Source organism: Anopheles merus, unplaced genomic scaffold (genome assembly GCF_017562075.2).
Source record: "Anopheles merus strain MAF unplaced genomic scaffold, AmerM5.1 LNR4000042, whole genome shotgun sequence".
NCBI classification, from domain to species: Eukaryota; Metazoa; Arthropoda; class Insecta; order Diptera; family Culicidae; genus Anopheles; species Anopheles merus.
The window spans coordinates 36,241-54,975 of NW_024427622.1; the positions used below are offsets into that span (position 1 = coordinate 36,241).

Consider the following 18,735-nt stretch of genomic DNA (forward strand, 5'->3'; position numbering starts at 1 on the left):
CCTGGTTTGCGGTTTGCAGTTGTCTTCTGATGAACACTTGATCGGCACTTTGTCTTTTATATCCGAATTATTACTTCACTAATGTTTTTTCTTCTCTTTTTTTTTCTACGCTATTTATTTAGGTAAAGACAACATCTTTACCGCTTGTTCTTTCGCCTGATTTTTCACTATTTTGTACACTATTTTGAGCGCTTTTGCAATAACAATCAACGCGAGCAGAGCCAAAATCAGGTTAAGTTTGAACTCGTGTGCCTCGTGTTGTTCAGTGTGTATGTTTTGGGTCTGAACGATGGTGAGGTCGTTATTGCCCTTAACGTTTGTTTCTGGTTTTGAGTTATCGTGACCCATAGCTTATATGTGTTATGCCAGAATAAATATACACACTCTCTACTTTTTTCAGTTTACTGACACTGCGATTTCACTTCCTGCACTGTTTTGGGGGACCTTGATACTTGTACGCAACGATGTGTTTTTGCTAACTTTTAAACTTGTGCCACTTTTAGATTGCACTTGGAACGTTTTTATTTATTTCCCGCGTTTGGTGTTGCCTTATGCCTCAAACTGCACCACTCGCACTTTGTTAAAAATCGATTATTGGTCACTTTATTGCTTATTAGATTTTTGGAGCACTGTATTGAGTTCTCACGATAATGGTTATATGGTAAAAACTGACACCGTTCTTTTTTTACCTTTTTCTTTCCACTGTATTTTTTTTCTCACGCACCGCACTTTGCGTATAACTTTTTCTCCACAGCACTGCACTTTTATTATTTTTTTTTTCACTGCACTTTAACGTTCTTGTAGCTTTGATTTTGCTACACTGTCACGGTCGCCATGTGGTAGGTTCGGCCGCGCTTCTCAAACCGTTTCGGAGAGTCAATGCGCGGAGCGCAGTAAAAGGGGTGTGTGACGAGGAGGGGGATCGTACGGAACGCGACACCAAAATGTATACACATTCGTCGCGTATCGGTTACGTCAACTCGTTCACACTTACGCTAAGTTCGAAAAGAAGCACTTGCTTACGTCGGCGGAATCGCGGACTGCATCGACCTTGCGCGTCGAGTTGATGACCGAGGCGGAATCGGACACCGTGGGAGAAGTTGGGTGGAACTGGTGCAAACGTGCACTTTATTTCGATGAGGGTAATGCTGATCGGTCAACTGACTGAACAGCTGATAACCAAAAATGATTATCAAATTGGGCAGAGCCTTCGGCGGAATCTGCAAATTGGTGAGATGCACCAGAACACGAGTGATCTACGTGTCTATGGAAGGTGAACTGACTTCTCCATCAGTTCGAGCTTTATTTATAACAAATATGGTGTGAAAGTTGTGACACATTTGGCAACCAGATGTTTGTCAAATGTGAGCTTTCGCTTGGTTTTCCGGGTTTGGGTTTTTTACAGGTGTTTCTTAAATTATACCTAGTGTGCCTGTGTTTTATCAACTATCCGAGCATTGTGGATGCAGCGAACGTTTTCCTGTTGATGCCTGGGTTTTACGGAAGTTTAATTGCTTATCTGTGGCGCGTTTTCCTTATTTATGTTCTGGGGTAAAACACGAGAACGTTTACGCTTCTGGTGTTTAATGTTTCTTTACCTGGCTGCTGGCTATGCGCTTGCGCTTCTGGTGGTTAACGTCTTTTTACCTGGCTTTTGGCAACGCTAAGTTAGATGTGACCTACTGTTAGCAGTAAATCTGCTACAAAGGGCCGCCGGAAAGATGGTCGTTGGGGCCCCGTCGCTGGAGAACCTTCTGCACTCCCCCCCCCCCCCCCCCCCGTAACAATTTTAGGACATGTGACCGATGATCGTAGGGGTTCCATCGCCAATCCCCCCTTTCCACCCCGCCAACAATTTAAGTATAATGTTAAATCTCATAACAGCTGTATGCCAGTACCCCCTCCTCCCGGTCATCAGTTACCATTTACAGGGGCCTCAATTCGTCTTTCCGCCTTTCATGAACACCTTCCTTTCTTTGACCTATGGATCATAACATTCCGGAAGAGCATACATTCGGCGACAGTTTTGCATACACACGCACACTCACAACCATGCGCAGGATGCTTAGCATATCTATGTAATCCACAACAGGCGAAAGCAAAATCTTAGTGCTATGCTTACTGCTTAAAACGTTCAGCACGATGGCAGGCCCCAGGGACTGCCAGTGAACTTTCCAGTATACCGGTTCCACAATCAGCTTGCTCTAGATGCCGGCGGAACGGTAAGCTCATGAAAATCAGCGCCGGACTGAACGTGTTAATGCGGATTAGGATTCTGCGCGTTGCACAGCAAACCCTCCTGCGTAAACTAGCGATTCCTTAGTCATTTTTATATTGCAGTGTTTGAACTTATTGCGCTTTTTTGGTTTGATTTGTGAAAATGCAACTTCATCGCCGCAATGTTTGTTAACGGCATTTTTAGGCGCCACAACAGCTCGCAAGCATTGACCACACGCGAGAAAGAGATGGCGCTATGGAGGGAAAAAGCACGGACGATGGCTGACAGCGATTGGCCGTCTGACGCACCAACACATCCAAACCTTCGGCAGCGCGCTCAGGCGAGGGGAATGAGGCGGAGCCAGGGACGGGCAGCTCGACGAGCTGCTCGACAAATTTGCCGTTGGAGGGAAAAAGATGGAATGATAAAATTCTCCGAACGGCATGATTTCTTCCGTCGCTTTGCGCAGCGGGCGAGCTTAAAAACTGCTCGATATTGTTGTGCGGGCTACATTGAGCGAGTGGCTGACAAGTTTTCGATCGCTTTGCGCAGCGGGTTGCGCAGCGGGAAAGGGCAACGTTCGCTGCGTAACGCGATGGCGCAACGGCCATCACGGGAAAAAAGGATAAATACACCGTGGAGGAGCCGACGGAGTTGCAGTTGCAACACAAGCAGCGATCTTTAGCTTGCCAAAATTGGCTGCTTAAACAATTTTGGCTATTTGGGCATGCATACCTTTAGGGTACTTTTGTACCCTAGGGGTATAAGACTAGGGGTATAGGGGTATGTACCCTGGGGGTTATAGGGTATAAGCCCTGTCCCTCTCATGTTAATGGTAAAGATAGAATCGTATGCAATCGGATCTGCATTCGGGCGTGGCAGGCAAGGAATACACCACTGTGCCATCAAATTGACCGTTAATATTTATTTTAATACAGCATGTTCCCGAGTTCCGTGGTTTGTGCGTTCCCGAGGAATTCGCGTAACTCGAATATCCGCGTATGTCGAATTTCGAGGTTTTCAGTCAAATGACATTTGATCACTCGATATTTTTCATTCAATTTAGTATTTGTATACTCTTAGTCATTCATTTGATACGATTTATGCAAAACATTCTGATATTTTTGGCTTTTAAGTGGATTTAATTTAACAGCAAAAAAGAAATTTATACTGCATTGGACAATTCTTGAAGCAAATTGCACTGATTTGACATTTGATGTGTCAAATCACAAAAACCGCGTATCTCCGAATCCATGTAAGTCGAGAACCGCATAGCTCGGGAACAGGCTGTATTTAACAATCATTCTTATTGATTTTTCGTTCTAAAAGTTGAAAAGGTGTAAGCGAAACACATTGCAAGAAAAGGTTAGCAATATAATAATGAGTTATAACACGCCATTTATTGAGCAAACCAGTGAAGCTATGAACCTTTGTTTTCTTTGGATATTTGATTGTTTAGTCGTTTAACTATAATCTGTGGGGCATGTATACTATCTGATCCAAGTTATCAAGCAGCAGTCCAGCAGGGTTGGATATCGTGGTACTTTATTCAATATTGTTGTGTTGTTACGGTTTGTACATACCTTTAATGTGTTCCTTTGCTGTCCTTTATGATAATAAGTTTTCCCTTCTGATCCAGTTTCTTTCTTACTTCCTTACTTTCAGGATCTTTATTCTGATTAATTTCAATGAATTGTATTGAACAAAAAGAGTAGAGACAAACATCATACTAATGACATCTTTTATATGTCTATTTATTTACAGAATGATTGTTTAACAGTTGTTGCAGCAATCCAAACACGGCTATTGTAATTAAATCCTATCCGACTGTTTTTGGCACCATTCCAATGAAGACCCCACATAAACTTATGCTTCTTAACCGAGCAAACAAAAATATGTTATTTTTTTATAGTGAAGCTTTCATATAAACTATTCATAATAATAGAGTCACTGTTTTAGCCTCCAAGAGCAGTAGCGTGAATGTGGTTCATTGCTCGAGAACACCATGATGTTTCAATGTTGTTTATTTGCTCTAATGATAGCACTTTGCGTATCATCGCCGGACCAAACAAAGCGAGAAGATTTTCAGCTGAGCCATCCATATATCGATGACATACACAACACTAGCCAGATTGATTTCTCAATTAATACTATTCAAGACCTGAGCAATTTTGATCTTGAATACTCTGGAATTCCAATGCTGAATGTTCAGGATATATACGACGAAAATAATGCATCACAAGATGACAAAAGTGGTGCTGGTAACGATCCAATAATGACAGCAGGAGAGATGAGATACGATGATGGTGACAACAGAAATGTCATTCTTTACGACAGTTCCGTAAGGATACTGTCCCCTTTAAACGGTGCAGAATCTGCGGCCGAATCCATTCACGTCAGTGCCCGAACGGAATTGAACAAGTTAGAAGCAGAACAGGATACATTTGAATCTGTCGGTTCCCAGGGTTTCTTGCAGCACCACTTCGAACCATCACCGGATAGCCGGCAGCAACTGGATGGCACTGAAGGTAAGTAACGTAACATTGAAATATTCACAATTATTATTAAGTAGGGTAACTGTACCAGTTTTCGGCACGCTAATGCAGCAGTTTCACAAAAAACTGCTCACACATAAACATTTTTTAATTTTTCTTTCATGAAAGTGATGTTATTCTGGTCGATAAACTACCATAGTATGTTACGCTATTTTTAGTTTGCTGGTCCAAAGCCCTTTTTCACAAATATTCGTGAAAATGCAAACATTGATTTTTCTCCTATTTTCGGCAGTTTGTTCCTATTTTCGGCAGTTTGTTCCTATTTTCGGCAGCGCGAATACGGGTCAGAAAATGTTTTTATCAATGTAAATATGTACAAAAAATGTTTAAAGCAATTGAACACTCTTATTTTCCTAAGATTGGTGTTAAAAAGCACATTAATTATTAATTTTATGTTGCTTATTTTGGCCTGTTTTGACAGCCATTTTGATGCGACATTTATACAGAGCAGCCATTGAAGAAAATTGACAGTTTGATAGTTATAGCGCACGGTGCGAACTGGCTTACAAATATTTATTTTTCTCTTAAGTTAGTGCATTGTTTGTCGTAAAATTGGTGATATTTAGTACAAGAAAGGTCATATTATGTGTCGAAATACGCATTGTTGTGTTTGTGGTATCCTAGGGTACAGCTAAGAGTGTGTGAGGGAGTCAGTCAGTGTTGGACAACGAATAAAGCTGGATGTGCACTGGTGTTTTACATGCCACTATTCTCTCGAATTGGTCGCGAAAACGAATCCACTCGGCCTTACGCTTATTAGTGTAAATTGTCTCGTCGAACTGGCGCAATGGCCATGAGCCTGACAGCCACTCATTAGATCCTTTCTTGGTTCCATTCGGTACTTCATCCACCGATTTGCCACTTTCCACAAAATCACTGATTTTCCAGCCTTTGCTCATCGTTTCTGAATTCTTTTATATCCTTTTTTTTTGTTGCAGTAATGAATCACTAAAAAACAATAACTTTCTACCTCCACTCTTGCTGGCGATCAAACGAAGAATAACGGCTCAATATGAGAATGCACGCACACTATGGGATCAAGATCCCTGTCCCGATGTCATTTAGTTACTCACACCAATTACAATACTAGTACAACGCTCGTCCGATGTTTCTTACTTACGCTTCTTCTGGCACGCTCCACTCACACAAGCGTACCACCACGCGCTTGCGTTTTCTTTTACTTAGTCACGCCATATAACCCAACTCATGCGAGTCAATATGCCTTCTCGCTTTTACATATGTGATTGTCTGTAGGCCGAACAAACACAGGGTGACCTGTTAACTAGGAAAAAATATGATCAATTTTCCTGTCTCGCTTAAGAGCTTTATCTTGCTTCTATGATTTCGTAGAGTACGATTTATTATATATCAAACCTGTATTATAATTTTATTTCAAAATCAAATCATGGGCCGGACCCGACTCAGACTGTACAATATCTATGGTCATGGGCAAAACCCGACTCATATGCCTTCCTGCCCGCAACTCGCTGATCTTGTACCACCCTGTATTGGTCATGGGCCGAACCCGACTCACACATATTCTAAAACAAGATCTTTCACGTTTGCCATGGGCCGAATCCGACTCACACATATTATAAAACAAGATCTTTCACGTTTGTCATGGGCCGAACCCGACTCACACATATTATAAAACAAGATCTTTCACGTTTGTCATGGGCCGAACCCGACTCACACATACTCTCGTATTCACGCATACTCAGTTAGTACTACATTGTATTGGTCATGAGCCGAACCCTACTCACACATATACTAATTTCAATAAAATACTAGCTCCTTAGCTGGCCATGGGCCGAACCCGGCACAGACTTTTTACCGTACCCAAGGACGCAAAAACCGACGGCGGCCTGTGTAATCTGAGCTCCCTATAAAGCTCTCCACAAAGCTCTCGTTTGCAGTCTTGTCGAGAGCTTCGCCACAGGCGCCCGAACCATCCGTCACGCACACATCTAAACGTTCTGGTTTCGTCAGCCACTCACGTATACCAATGTGTTTCCTCCACCCCCTTTTTTGGTTTACTTATAGAAATGATGAGGCTGCTCACATTTGCTTTATGCACACATTCGCATGCTGTTTATTGAATAGTATCTCTCTCCCTTCCCACATGTGTTTTGACATACTCCCGCTGTGTAGACGGCAGAACGCTTTCCCCCTTCTAAATTTACTGTTCATCCTCCTCTTGTTCTTCCTTCCTCCTACCGCGCTCGGGGTACCATCCGTGCTGCGCGTGTTCAGCTGGCTTCAGTTTAGTGATGACGTCATGAACAGGAGCTGCGCGTTTTGAACCGGCTTCTGTTAAGTAATGACGCTGAGCTGCGCGCGTTTCGACAGGTTCTTGGCGTAATTCAGTGCGTTGGTTTGTGGCAGTGTTGTGCTGAACGCTTTCCAAAAAAAAAGAACCAATAATTAATGTATGTAGTATGTACTACTATGGAGAGTTTTGCGCATAAGATTAGATCAACACTTACCTTAATATTTTAAAACTGAAAAACGTTTTCTTTGCGTCGCTCATTTTGAACATTCTTGACGAGGCCAGCATGTAGTCGTTGATAAATAGCGCACACACCTTTAACTTTTTAGACGCCAAGGGTTAGTTGAATGTACTTGCACAGGCACACATGTGAGCAAGAAACTTACCTCAACAATTTGCTACGATAAATCATTCAATAACTGAACTGAACACGGCCCAAAACGTAAAGAGCAAAGTACGTCGCACAAGAAATCGCACCTCACTTCAGTACATCTTTCCACAGGGAAAGTGCTGGACAGACTGAGGATGCCTCACACTCGGATGAGCGCGATAGCAGAAAAATCATGGTGGATCGAGAGAGATGGGTAGACTCGGTGTAGCGCAATAAGCTGGAAGATGCATGTGTGTGTGACGAACGAAAGACTTCAGTCCCCGCTCCTCGCGTTTTTCATCCATCGTTTTTCGTCACACGCACACACCTCTACACGGGCGGCGGTTTGCCGTCCAAAATCTAGAGAGAGAAGACAGGACCTCTCGCTTTGGCACACAGCAAAATCTCTCAACAACTTCGGCTCTGCTACTTGGGTAGTTCTCGCGCAGGTCATGAGCTAAACTCGACTCAGCCGACAAAGTTGATAACGTATTTCAATGTGGCCATAGGCTAAACCCGACTCACAAACAAACAAATAAAATGAACCGAAAAATTGCACCATCACACCACTCTCAATACACTTCTAATTATATCATGGCAGGATCGCCAATGTGATATTTTCTAATCCAACCACAAGCTTTATCCTCCTGTACAGGGACGCACATCCAGCTTTATTCGTTGTCCAACACTGACTGACTCCCTCACACACTCTTAATGAATATTTCAATGATTTATGCGACTCATCAAAGGAACGTCTGAAGTTTCGGGAAATGAAAATGAAATCCATGGAACCATTTGCCGACTGGGTGCTCCGTTTGGAAAGACAGGCAGCTTTGTGTGAGTTTGTTGGAGTACAGCACGAGGAAGAATTGATGCAGGCAGTGACAAGGCGTTCGATTCCGGATATAGCGGATAAATTATACGAAGTAGCCAGTGTGTTTGGAAATAATTTGGAGCGAATTATTAGCCATGGCAAGCATTTGGATTTTATCCGAACAGAGGCTGAGGAGGGGAAGCTAGGCGAAATAGAAGCGTCGTCGAAAAACGCTGATTTGGACCAGCCACCATCTTGGAAACCTGTAAACGCTATACGCAAAGTGAAAGGTTCCATGCGTCGATATAAGCCGTATGAGACAAAATGGAGCAATGGTAGAGGAAATGGATCCCAACGTGACCGAATGGCCGGGAGAGAAGAGCATCAAAGCTGCTCAAAATGTGGTCGTGTTCACGCTTGGGGCCGCTGCAAGGCGTTCCTGGCAAAATGCTATGCTTGTGGAAAAAACGGCCATTTTGCGGAGTTTTGTTTTTCTACAAAATGGAAAAAAGGAATAAAGGAAATGAAACGCGAGGCTGAACGACTAAACCAGCTTTTAACTGGTGATAAAACATTTTTGCGTGATCCTCGAGTTGTGGAATGCGTTATCGGCTCGATTAATTTCAACTTTCTGGTAGATTCTGGAGCAACGGTAAATACACTTACTAAGGAAGGATGGGAGAAAATTAAAAAAGAGTGCCGTTCGGTGATTCAAGAAGTGGTACTCCGTCCAAAGGAAAATTTGAAAGGCTATGCTAGTAATCGGCCGTTGGATGTAATTTGTTCATTCAAGGCATTTATCGGTGTACAGAACAGTAAGCTACGACAATCAGCAAAGTTTTTGTGGTAAATGGGACATAAATGTCTCTACTCGGATTTCATACTGCTGTGCAGTTGAAATTGCTTAGAATAGGCCTGAAAGATAATCTAGGAAGAAATCTAGAGGAAGTATATTGGGCTGGAATTGAGGCTAACGGAGAAAAGTATAGGAAAAGTAATCAAGACCGGAATATGAGTACAGTGGATGAGGGTTACACCAATCGTTCCGATGAGTTTCCGAAAGTTCAAGGAGAGCCGGTCAAGTTCAGAGTAGATAGCTCGGTGATTCCAAAACAAATTATTAGATACAATGTGCCAATAGCATTTGAAAAAGCGGTTAATGAGAGACTTGCGGATATGGAGAATAAGAAGATCATTGAAAGGGCTGATGGCGTAAAAGATAAAATAACATTTGTATCACCAATGGTGTTAGTACCGAAAGGTCCGAAAGATTTTCGGATGGTGATAGATTATCGGGAGGTAAACAAAGCAATTGTTCGAGATCCTTATCCAATGCCATCGCTCGAAAAAGTATGGGCAGAAATTCCTTACAACGGAGGAAAGTTATGTTTTACTAAACTCGACATAAAGGATGCATATTTTCATGTGGAACTTCATGAAGACGTCCGCCATTTGACTACGTTTATGACGGCAAATGGATTGATGAGATTTGCCAGGTTGCCTTTTGGATTGTCCTGTGCTCCTGAGATATTTCAAAGCGTCATGGTTGTCAAAGATTGTTTTCCAAATGTAAAAATATTATAGTATACATGGATGATATACTTGTTTATGCTAGGACATTGGAGGAATTAAAGGGATATGTAGAGGAAGCGGAAAAAGTTGTTATGATGAATGGTTTAACCATTAATGAAAAGAAATCATTGTATAACCAAGAAAAGGTGGATTTTCTAGGGTTCACCATTGATGGGAGGGGTATATTGCCCGCAAAACAGAAAATATCTGAAATATTAAGTTTCGAGAGACCGCGGGATATATAAGAATTGCGAAGTTTCTTAGGTATGATTACTTTCATCAGCCCGTTCATAAGGGGATTTTCGCATAAAACGAAACCGCTAAGGGACTTACTCTCAAGAAATGTTAAGTTTGAATGGAACCAAATTCAGCAGGAAGCGTTTGAAGAATTAAAATTGGCAGCGGAAAATGATCTGATTAAAAGAGGTTATTTTTTTGAAGTGGACAATACGATCCTTTATACAGACGCATCGCCTTGGGGATTAGGAGCTGTTTTAACTCAGGAGAAATTTCCAAATGGTGAAAGGAGAATCATAGCTTGCGCGTCCAAAAGCCTCACTGCGGTAGAAAGCAGATACCCACAGCTACACCGGGAGGCATTAGCAATTGTATGGGCGATGGAAAGGTTTGCTTATTACCTAGTTGGTCGAAAATTTACATTACGATCAGATAGCGAAGCATTAATGTTTATGATAAAAGGAAAACAACGAAAAGATATTGGAAAGCGGATAATGTCCAGAGCCGAAGGTTGGTTTTTGCGAATGGACCATTTTGATTATAAATTTGAACACGTATCGGGAAAAGAAAATATTGCTGACGCTGCCTCTAGAATGGGCGAAAAGAGAGATGATCCTCAATTTGGTTATCTAAAAGAACCTCAGGAATTGTGTTTGGTAGAAACGGAGGTTAATAGCATCAGTGAGGAGCTAGTTGCGATGACATCGTACGAAGTACGCGAAGAACAGCAAAAGGATAGGGAATTGCAGTTGGTAATGGAATGGCTGGATAAGAAAGAGAAATGGCCGGAAGAAATTCGTAAATTCCAGCCTTTTCAGAGCGAATTGTATGTTGTGGGAGGCTCATTGATGAAACAAGAAAAACTAGTACTGCCTACGACACTTCGCGAAAGAGCAGTAAGTTTGGCGCATCAAAGCCATCCGGGGATGTCTACGATGAAAAACTACCTGAGGCAAGGCTTATGGTGGCCTAATATGGATCGCGAAGTCGAAGTTTTCGTTAAAAGTTGCCCTGAATGCCAGCTGATTAAAACAGTGTGTAATACACCCCCTATAACGTTGACGGATATGCCTAAGAATGCATGGGATTACATTTCCATGGACTTAGCATCCTCATCTGAGGCTTTACATTTTAAAGCATTAGTGCTTACTGACAATTACTCGAGATTTTTAGTAGCAGTACCAATGGAAAAAACGGATACGGAAGCAATGAAAAAAGTAATTCGTAGAATTTTCAATACCTATTACATACCGAACACACTAAAGGCGGACAATGGTCCGCCGTTTAACAGCGTGGAGTTCAGAGATTGGTTAAAAGGGGTGTGGGGAGTTAAACTAATTCATAGTACTCCATTAAACCCAACCGAAAATGGACTGGTGGAGAGAAGCATGCAGGGCATAAATAAGATTGCAGCAATAGCTAAATTGGGAAAGTTAAATTGGAAAGAAGCGCTAGCCGACTATGTTGCAGCGTATAATTCATGGCCGCACCATATAACTAAGATACCCCCCGCTGAACTAATGTTTGGCAGGGCAGTTAGAGGCGTGTTGCCCAATTTGAAAGTCGATTCAAGTCAGAAGATGGATGAAGAATTGCGGGATCGAGACAAGATAGCTAAGTTTGAGCGTAACGCAAAAGAAGATATTAAGCGCAATGCTAAGCACACGAGTATCAGAGAAGGAGACAAAGTGTTGGTCATGCAGCAAAAGAAAGATAAAGCGGACACTGCATACAAAAACAAGTTTTTTAGAGTAACGAGTCTTGCTGCTCCGGGGAGGGCGACAGTGAAAGATTTGGAAAATGGCAAGGAATATGAACGAAGCGTCAAACATTTAAAAAAATATATAGAAAGGAAAGAGAATCAGAAAGGTAGTGTAGATGTGGAAGAGGAGGCAACGGGAGTTAAATGTCAGGATGACCTTGTGGATGATGTTTCATCAAATGAGCTTGAAACTAAGCAACAGCGGCCAGTTGAAGGATTGTGTGGTACAGCGGTACCGGAATTAGGATTCAGAAGAACGAGAGAGATTCGGCAACCGAATAGATTTAAGGATTATACCATGTAAGAAGAAAAAGCCCAATGTGGTCATTTGCATTTAATATATTAATATCTAATCGTAGTTATGGATAAAATACATTCTTGTAGGGGGAGGATGTGGTATCCTAGGGTACAGCTAAGAGAGTGTGAGGGAGTCAGTCAGTGTTGGACAACGAATAAAGCTGGATGTGCGTCCCTGTACAGGAGGATAAAGCTTGTGGTTGGATTAGAAGATATCACAGTGTTCTGATCAAGTTTTAATGGAATATTCAGCCACATCCAAGGTGTGTTATTGTTCCAAGTTTCGGCAGAAGCCCTCAAAATTGGGCTGTCAAAAATGAACATTGAATGTGTACCTATTTTCGGCAGCAATTAAAGTGAAAAATAACTTATTTATCGTGATTTTAAAATTCCGAACAAGTTAGAATAAATTAATAAAAAAGCATAAAATCTTTACTATACACCACATTTTCATAGTATTGCTATTCTGATTCTCTTAATCACAAAACCTGCAGAACGATTGGCTGACAGCAAATCTGCCGAAAAAAGCATACATTTGATATTTAAAAAAAAAAACGAAATGAAATGGTGTGAAACTTCGTATGTGAATAACAAATAAGTACACTTTCACTAAAAAAGTGTGTTTTATGAAAATTTTCACCGCATTAATGCATCCTTCCTCCTGCCTGCTGCGTATGCATCGGGCAGGAGATAATGTTACAGTATGCAAGTTGCACGCTGGATAGGAGCGGTCCCGCGGCACCGCCATCATTTCGCACATCTGCATGCCCGTCGTGGGTTCTAACCGCGCATGAACCGTTCGCCGTAGCAAGGGCTGACTGTCTAGCTACGTGGTATTCAAGTCCTGAAAAGGCCGGCATGATCGCGTAGGCCATTACGCCAATAATAATAATAATAATAATAATAATAAGATCTCATCATAACAGTTTGTTTGTCTTGTCATTGTTGCTGCAGGATCTACCGCTACGGCGCGACAAATCAACGGAATGAAATCGATCAAACGACATGAACCTACCGAACCTTACCCATTCCAAGCCATTGCCGTTCGCATGGCGTCATGATACCGACTCCAAGCAAACAAGCCACCAGATTCTGGACGGACAGGTGCAGCACCATACGCGCACCGTAAAATCCAGAATCCTCTTTTGTATGGATTCAATTCAAAATGTTGTTTCCACTTGCGCCCGCTAGCTGAATTGGAAAGAAATATGCTACATATCACATGCACGTTTGCTTCGATCGTGTGTCTTTTTAACACCCCCAACAGCAGAGCCGGTTGCAAAGATGGTGGTGCCAATTCAAATGGTTGTGTTGTCTCTCAGGTAGCGAGATCGAAAATACATAGACTTTGTAGCCGCAGTGGATGAAAATGTACGCATCAGACTCAAACAGTTTTGAGGTTTCCGCACGCACGCATACATACACACATACACGCACGCACGCATACACATTCACGCACACCCACGCACGCACAAATGCACGTACGCGCAAGCACGCACCTCCGAATGTGCGCACACAAGCAAGAAACCCCCCCCCACCAATCCCCCCCCCCCACCTTCACCCATGATCGATTACGGCTACCTTATCGGTAGAAAGACTGGTTCAGCTATCTTGTAGCGCATCATCAACCAGAGCGCCGGGCGGGAAGGGGGATCACGGCATGGTAGAGTGAACGGTCACTTTCCCTGCACTGTGTGTGTGTGCGTGTGTGTGTCGAGACCCGTAAACTCGTGACAGATTTCGGCACATTAAAAAAATATTTCATTAGCACTATACATCGTGCTACAGATGTTTCGAAGGTCGTTGAAGCATCAAATTTGTTCAAATTAAAAAATATTAGATTAGTGTTAGACGTTCTCCTACGCTTGTTTTAAATAGGCTTCGTCACCCTCGATTGCCACGGGCATCGAATGGTCTCATCAGCAGCGGCACGAAATAAAATAAACCATGAATACACCGATAACACTTAAAATCCTAAAATGAACCACCTTCTCCCGCATCGTCAAGGTTCACACACATTAAATAAATGCTAACACCCACCAATTACAACACACAACCGCAATGTACATATATACCAACGCATAAACACAATCAGCTGGCGGCGGAAGGCACGGGCTGAAGCACAAGTAAGGCAAGGCAGGAAGGGAAGCGAGAGTGAGAGGAAGAGTAGGAGAATGGGCGCCAATATTTTTGAATTTTTCGGCCGTTTTTTTCTGCTCCGCCGTCTGAAATAGTTCATCCATTTCTTCAACAGATGACGCTCTTTCTGCACCTAAAAACTGCAATAAATACGCTGGCCAGCGTACCCGCTGTGCAAAGCGACGGAAGAAATCAAGGCGTTCGGAGAATTTTATCATGCCTTCCTTTTCTCTCCAACGGCAAATTTGTCGAGCAGCTCGTCGAGCTACCCGTCCCTGGCTCCGCCTCATACCCCTCGCCTGAGCACGCTGCCGAAGGTTTGGATGTGTTGGTGCGTCAGACGGCCAATCGCTGTCAGCCGTCGTCCGTGCTTTTTCCCTCCATAGCGCCATCTCTTTCTCGCGTGTGGTCAATGCTTGCGAGTTGTTGTGGCGCCTAAAAATGCCGTTAACAAACATTGCGGCGATGAAGTTGCATTTTCACAAATCAAACAAAAAAAGCGCAATGAGTTCAATTGCTGCAATATAAAAAATGACTAAGGAATCGCTAGCACGATAGAGGGTTTGCTGTGCAACGCGCAGAACCCTAATTCGCATTAACACATTCAGCCCGGCGCTGATTTTCATGAGCTTACCGTTCCCCCGGCATCTAGAACGCAAGCTGATTGTGAAACCGGTATACTGGAAAGTTCACTGGCAGTCCCTGGGGCCTGCCATCGAACTTAACGTGTTAAGCATTAAGCATAACTTTGCTACACTAAGCTTTTTTGCTTTCGTATGGTGTAGATTACACAGATATGCTGAGCCGTCTGCGCAAGGGTGTGAGTGTGCGTGTGTGTGCAAAACTGCCGCCGAATGTATGCTTTTCCGGAATGTTATGATCCATCGGAAAGGAAGGTGTTCATGAATGGCGGAAAGACAAATTGAGACCCCTGTAAATGATAGCTGATGACCGGGAGGAGGGGGTACTGGCATACAGCTGTTAAGAGATTGAACATTATACTTAAATTGTTGGCGGGGTGGGGGGGGGGGGGATTGGCGATGGAACCCCTACGATCATCGGTCACAGGCCCTAAAATTGTAGTCGCCATGGGGGGGGGGGGGGTGCAAATGGTTCTCCTGCCACGGAGCCCCAATGACCATCTTTCCGGGGGCCCTTGTCGCTAACACTCTGTCCACTTGTAGACATACGGCATACTACAGACTAGAGATCTTCGGTGACCGCCTAGTCCGCCTACCGTTAGATCCACCGCTGGTTCATGACGGTGTTTTTTTTTACTGTGGAGGTGCATCCTTCCCCCTGCCTGCTGCGTATGCACCGGGCAGGAGACAGTGTGGCAGTATGAAAGTTGCACACTGGATAGGAGCGGGCCCGCAGCACCGCCATCATTCCGCACATCTGCATGCCCGTCGTGGGTTCTAATCGCGTATGAACCGTCCGTCATAGCAAGGGATTAGTCACCGGCTCCGGCTACGTGGTACTCAAGTCCTGAAAAGGCCGGCATGATCGCGTTGGTTATTACGCCAATAATAATAATAATAATAATAATAATAATAATAATAATAATAATAATAATATAATAATAATAATAAAAAGAACTTAGCATAGCAGTCCACACTCGGGTAAGAGTTTGTCTTGACTTTGTTGCTGCCGGGCTACCGCTGTGACGAGACAAATACACGGAATGCACTCGACCAAAACATGAACCTACCGATCCGAACCCATTCCAAGGCATTGCCGGTCAACCGGCGTCATGATAACTACTCCAAACCAACAAGCCACCAGATTCTGGACGGACAGGTGCAGCACCATACGCGCACCGTAATAAACAAATCCAGAATCCTCTTTTGTATGGATTCAATTCAAAATGTTGTTTCCACTTGCGAGCGCTAGCTGAATTAGAAATAAATGTGCAACAAATCACACGCACGTTTGCTTAAATCATGTGTCTTTTTAATACTCCCAATAGCAGAGCCGATCACAAAGATGCCAATGCCAATGGTTGTGTTGTCTCTCAGGTAGCGAGATCGAAAATGCATGGACTTTGTAGCCGCAGCGGATGAATATGTACCCATAAGAATCAAATAGTTTTGGGGTTTCCAAACGCACGCACACACACAAACACACAAACATGCGCGCGCAAACTCACACACAAACACGCATGCGCAAACTCTCACACACACACACACTCACACACACACACACACACACACACACACACACACACACACACACACACACACACACACACACACACACACACACACAACACACACACACACACACACACACACACACACACACACACACACACACACACACACCACACACACACACACACACACACCACACACACACACACACACACACACACACACACGCACACAGGCACGTACGCGCGCATGCCAGCACGCACCCACGAAAGCTCGCGCACGAGCACGCGCCCCCGAAGTCGCGCACGCGATCACGCACCCTCCACCAAACCCCCCCCCCCCCCTCCCGCACGAGCGAGTACGGCTACCTTATCGGTAGAACGGCTGGTTCAGCTATCTTGTAGCGCATCCTCATCCAAAGCGCCGGGCGGGGTGGGTGATCGCGACATGATCGAGTGAACAGTCACTTTCCCCGCGCTGTGTGCATGTGTGTGTCAAGACCCGAAAACTTGTGACAAATTTCGGCACATTTAAAAAAAAATATTTTTTTGCCACTATATATTGTGCTACATGATGCTTAGAAGGTCGTTGAAGCATCAAATTTGTTCAAATTAAAAAATATTAGATTAGTGTTAGACGTTCTCCTACGCTTGTTTTAAATAGGCTTCGTCACCCTCGATTGCCACGGGCATCGAATGGTCTCATCAGCAGCGGCACGAAATAAAATAAACCATGAATACACCGATAACACTTAAAATCCTAAAATGAACCACCTTCTCCCGCATCGTCAAGGTTCACACACATTAAATAAATGCTAACACCCACCAATTACAACACACAACCGCAATGTACATATATACCAACGCATAAACACAATCAGCTGGCGGCGGAAGGCACGGGCTGAAGCACAAGTAAGGCAAGGCAGGAAGGGAAGCGAGAGTGAGAGGAAGAGTAGGAGAATGGGCGCCAATATTTTTGAATTTTTCGGCCGTTTTTTTCTGCTCCGCCGTCTGAAATAGTTCATCCATTTCTTCAACAGATGACGCTCTTTCTGCACCTAAAAACTGCAATAAATACGCTGGCCAGCGTACCCGCTGTGCAAAGCGACGGAAGAAATCAAGGCGTTCGGAGAATTTTATCATGCCTTCCTTTTCTCTCCAACGGCAAATTTGTCGAGCAGCTCGTCGAGCTACCCGTCCCTGGCTCCGCCTCATACCCCTCGCCTGAGCACGCTGCCGAAGGTTTGGATGTGTTGGTGCGTCAGACGGCCAATCGCTGTCAGCCGTCGTCCGTGCTTTTTCCCTCCATAGCGCCATCTCTTTCTCGCGTGTGGTCAATGCTTGCGAGTTGTTGTGGCGCCTAAAAATGCCGTTAACAAACATTGCGGCGATGAAGTTGCATTTTCACAAATCAAACAAAAAAAGCGCAATGAGTTCAATTGCTGCAATATAAAAATGACTAAGGAATCGCTAGCACGATAGAGGGTTTGCTGTGCAACGCGCAGAACCCTAATTCGCATTAACACATTCAGCCCGGCGCTGAATTTCATGAGCTTACCGTTCCCCCGGCATCTAGAACGCAAGCTGATTGTGAAACCGGTATACTGGAAAGTTCACTGGCAGTCCCTGGGGCCTGCCATCGAACTTAACGTGTTAAGCATTAAGCATAACTTTGCTACACTAAGCTTTTTTTGCTTTCGTATGGTGTAGATTACACAGATATGCTGAGCCGTCTGCGCAAGGGTGTGAGTGTGCGTGTGTGTGCAAAACTGTCGCCGAATGTATGCTTTTCCGGAATGTTATGATCCATCGGAAAGGAAGGTGTTCATGAAAGGCGGAAAGACAAATTGAGACCCCTGTAAATGATAGCTGATGACCGGGAGGAGGGGGTACTGGCATACAGCTGTTAAGAGATTGAACATTATACTTAAATTGCTGGCGGGGTGGGGGGGGGGGGGATTGGCGATGGAACCCCTACGATCATCGGTCACAGGCCCTAAAATTGTAGTCGCCATGGGGGGGGGGGGGGTGCAAATGGTTCTCCTGCCACGGAGCCCCAATGACCATCTTTCCGGGGGCCCTTGTCGCTAACACTCTGTCCACTTGTAGACATACGGCATACTACAGACTAGAGATCTTCGGTGACCGCCTAGTCCGCCTACCGTTAGATCCACCGTTGGTTCATGACGGTGTTTTTTTTACTGTGGAGGTGCATCCTTCCCCCTGCCTGCTGCGTATGCACCGGGCAGGAGACAGTGTGGCAGTATGAAAGTTGCACTCTGGATAGGAGCGGGCCCGCAGCACCGCCATCATTCCGCACATCTGCATGCCCGTCGTGGGTTCTAATCGC

General features: G+C 44.1%; 1 protein-coding gene across 1 annotated transcript in view; it reads left to right on the plus strand.

Annotated features, from left to right (window-relative positions):
- Nucleotides 1–3,979: 3,979 nt before the first annotated feature.
- Nucleotides 3,980–18,735, plus strand: part of LOC121601225 — a gene marked incomplete at its 3' end in the record, with an annotated part of 110,166 nt that continues 95,410 nt past the window's right edge. The window contains exon 1 of the mRNA XM_041930037.1: nt 3,980–4,746. Coding sequence (XP_041785971.1) covers nt 4,224–4,746 — 523 coding nt within the window. The remainder of the gene's footprint in view (nt 4,747–18,735) is intronic.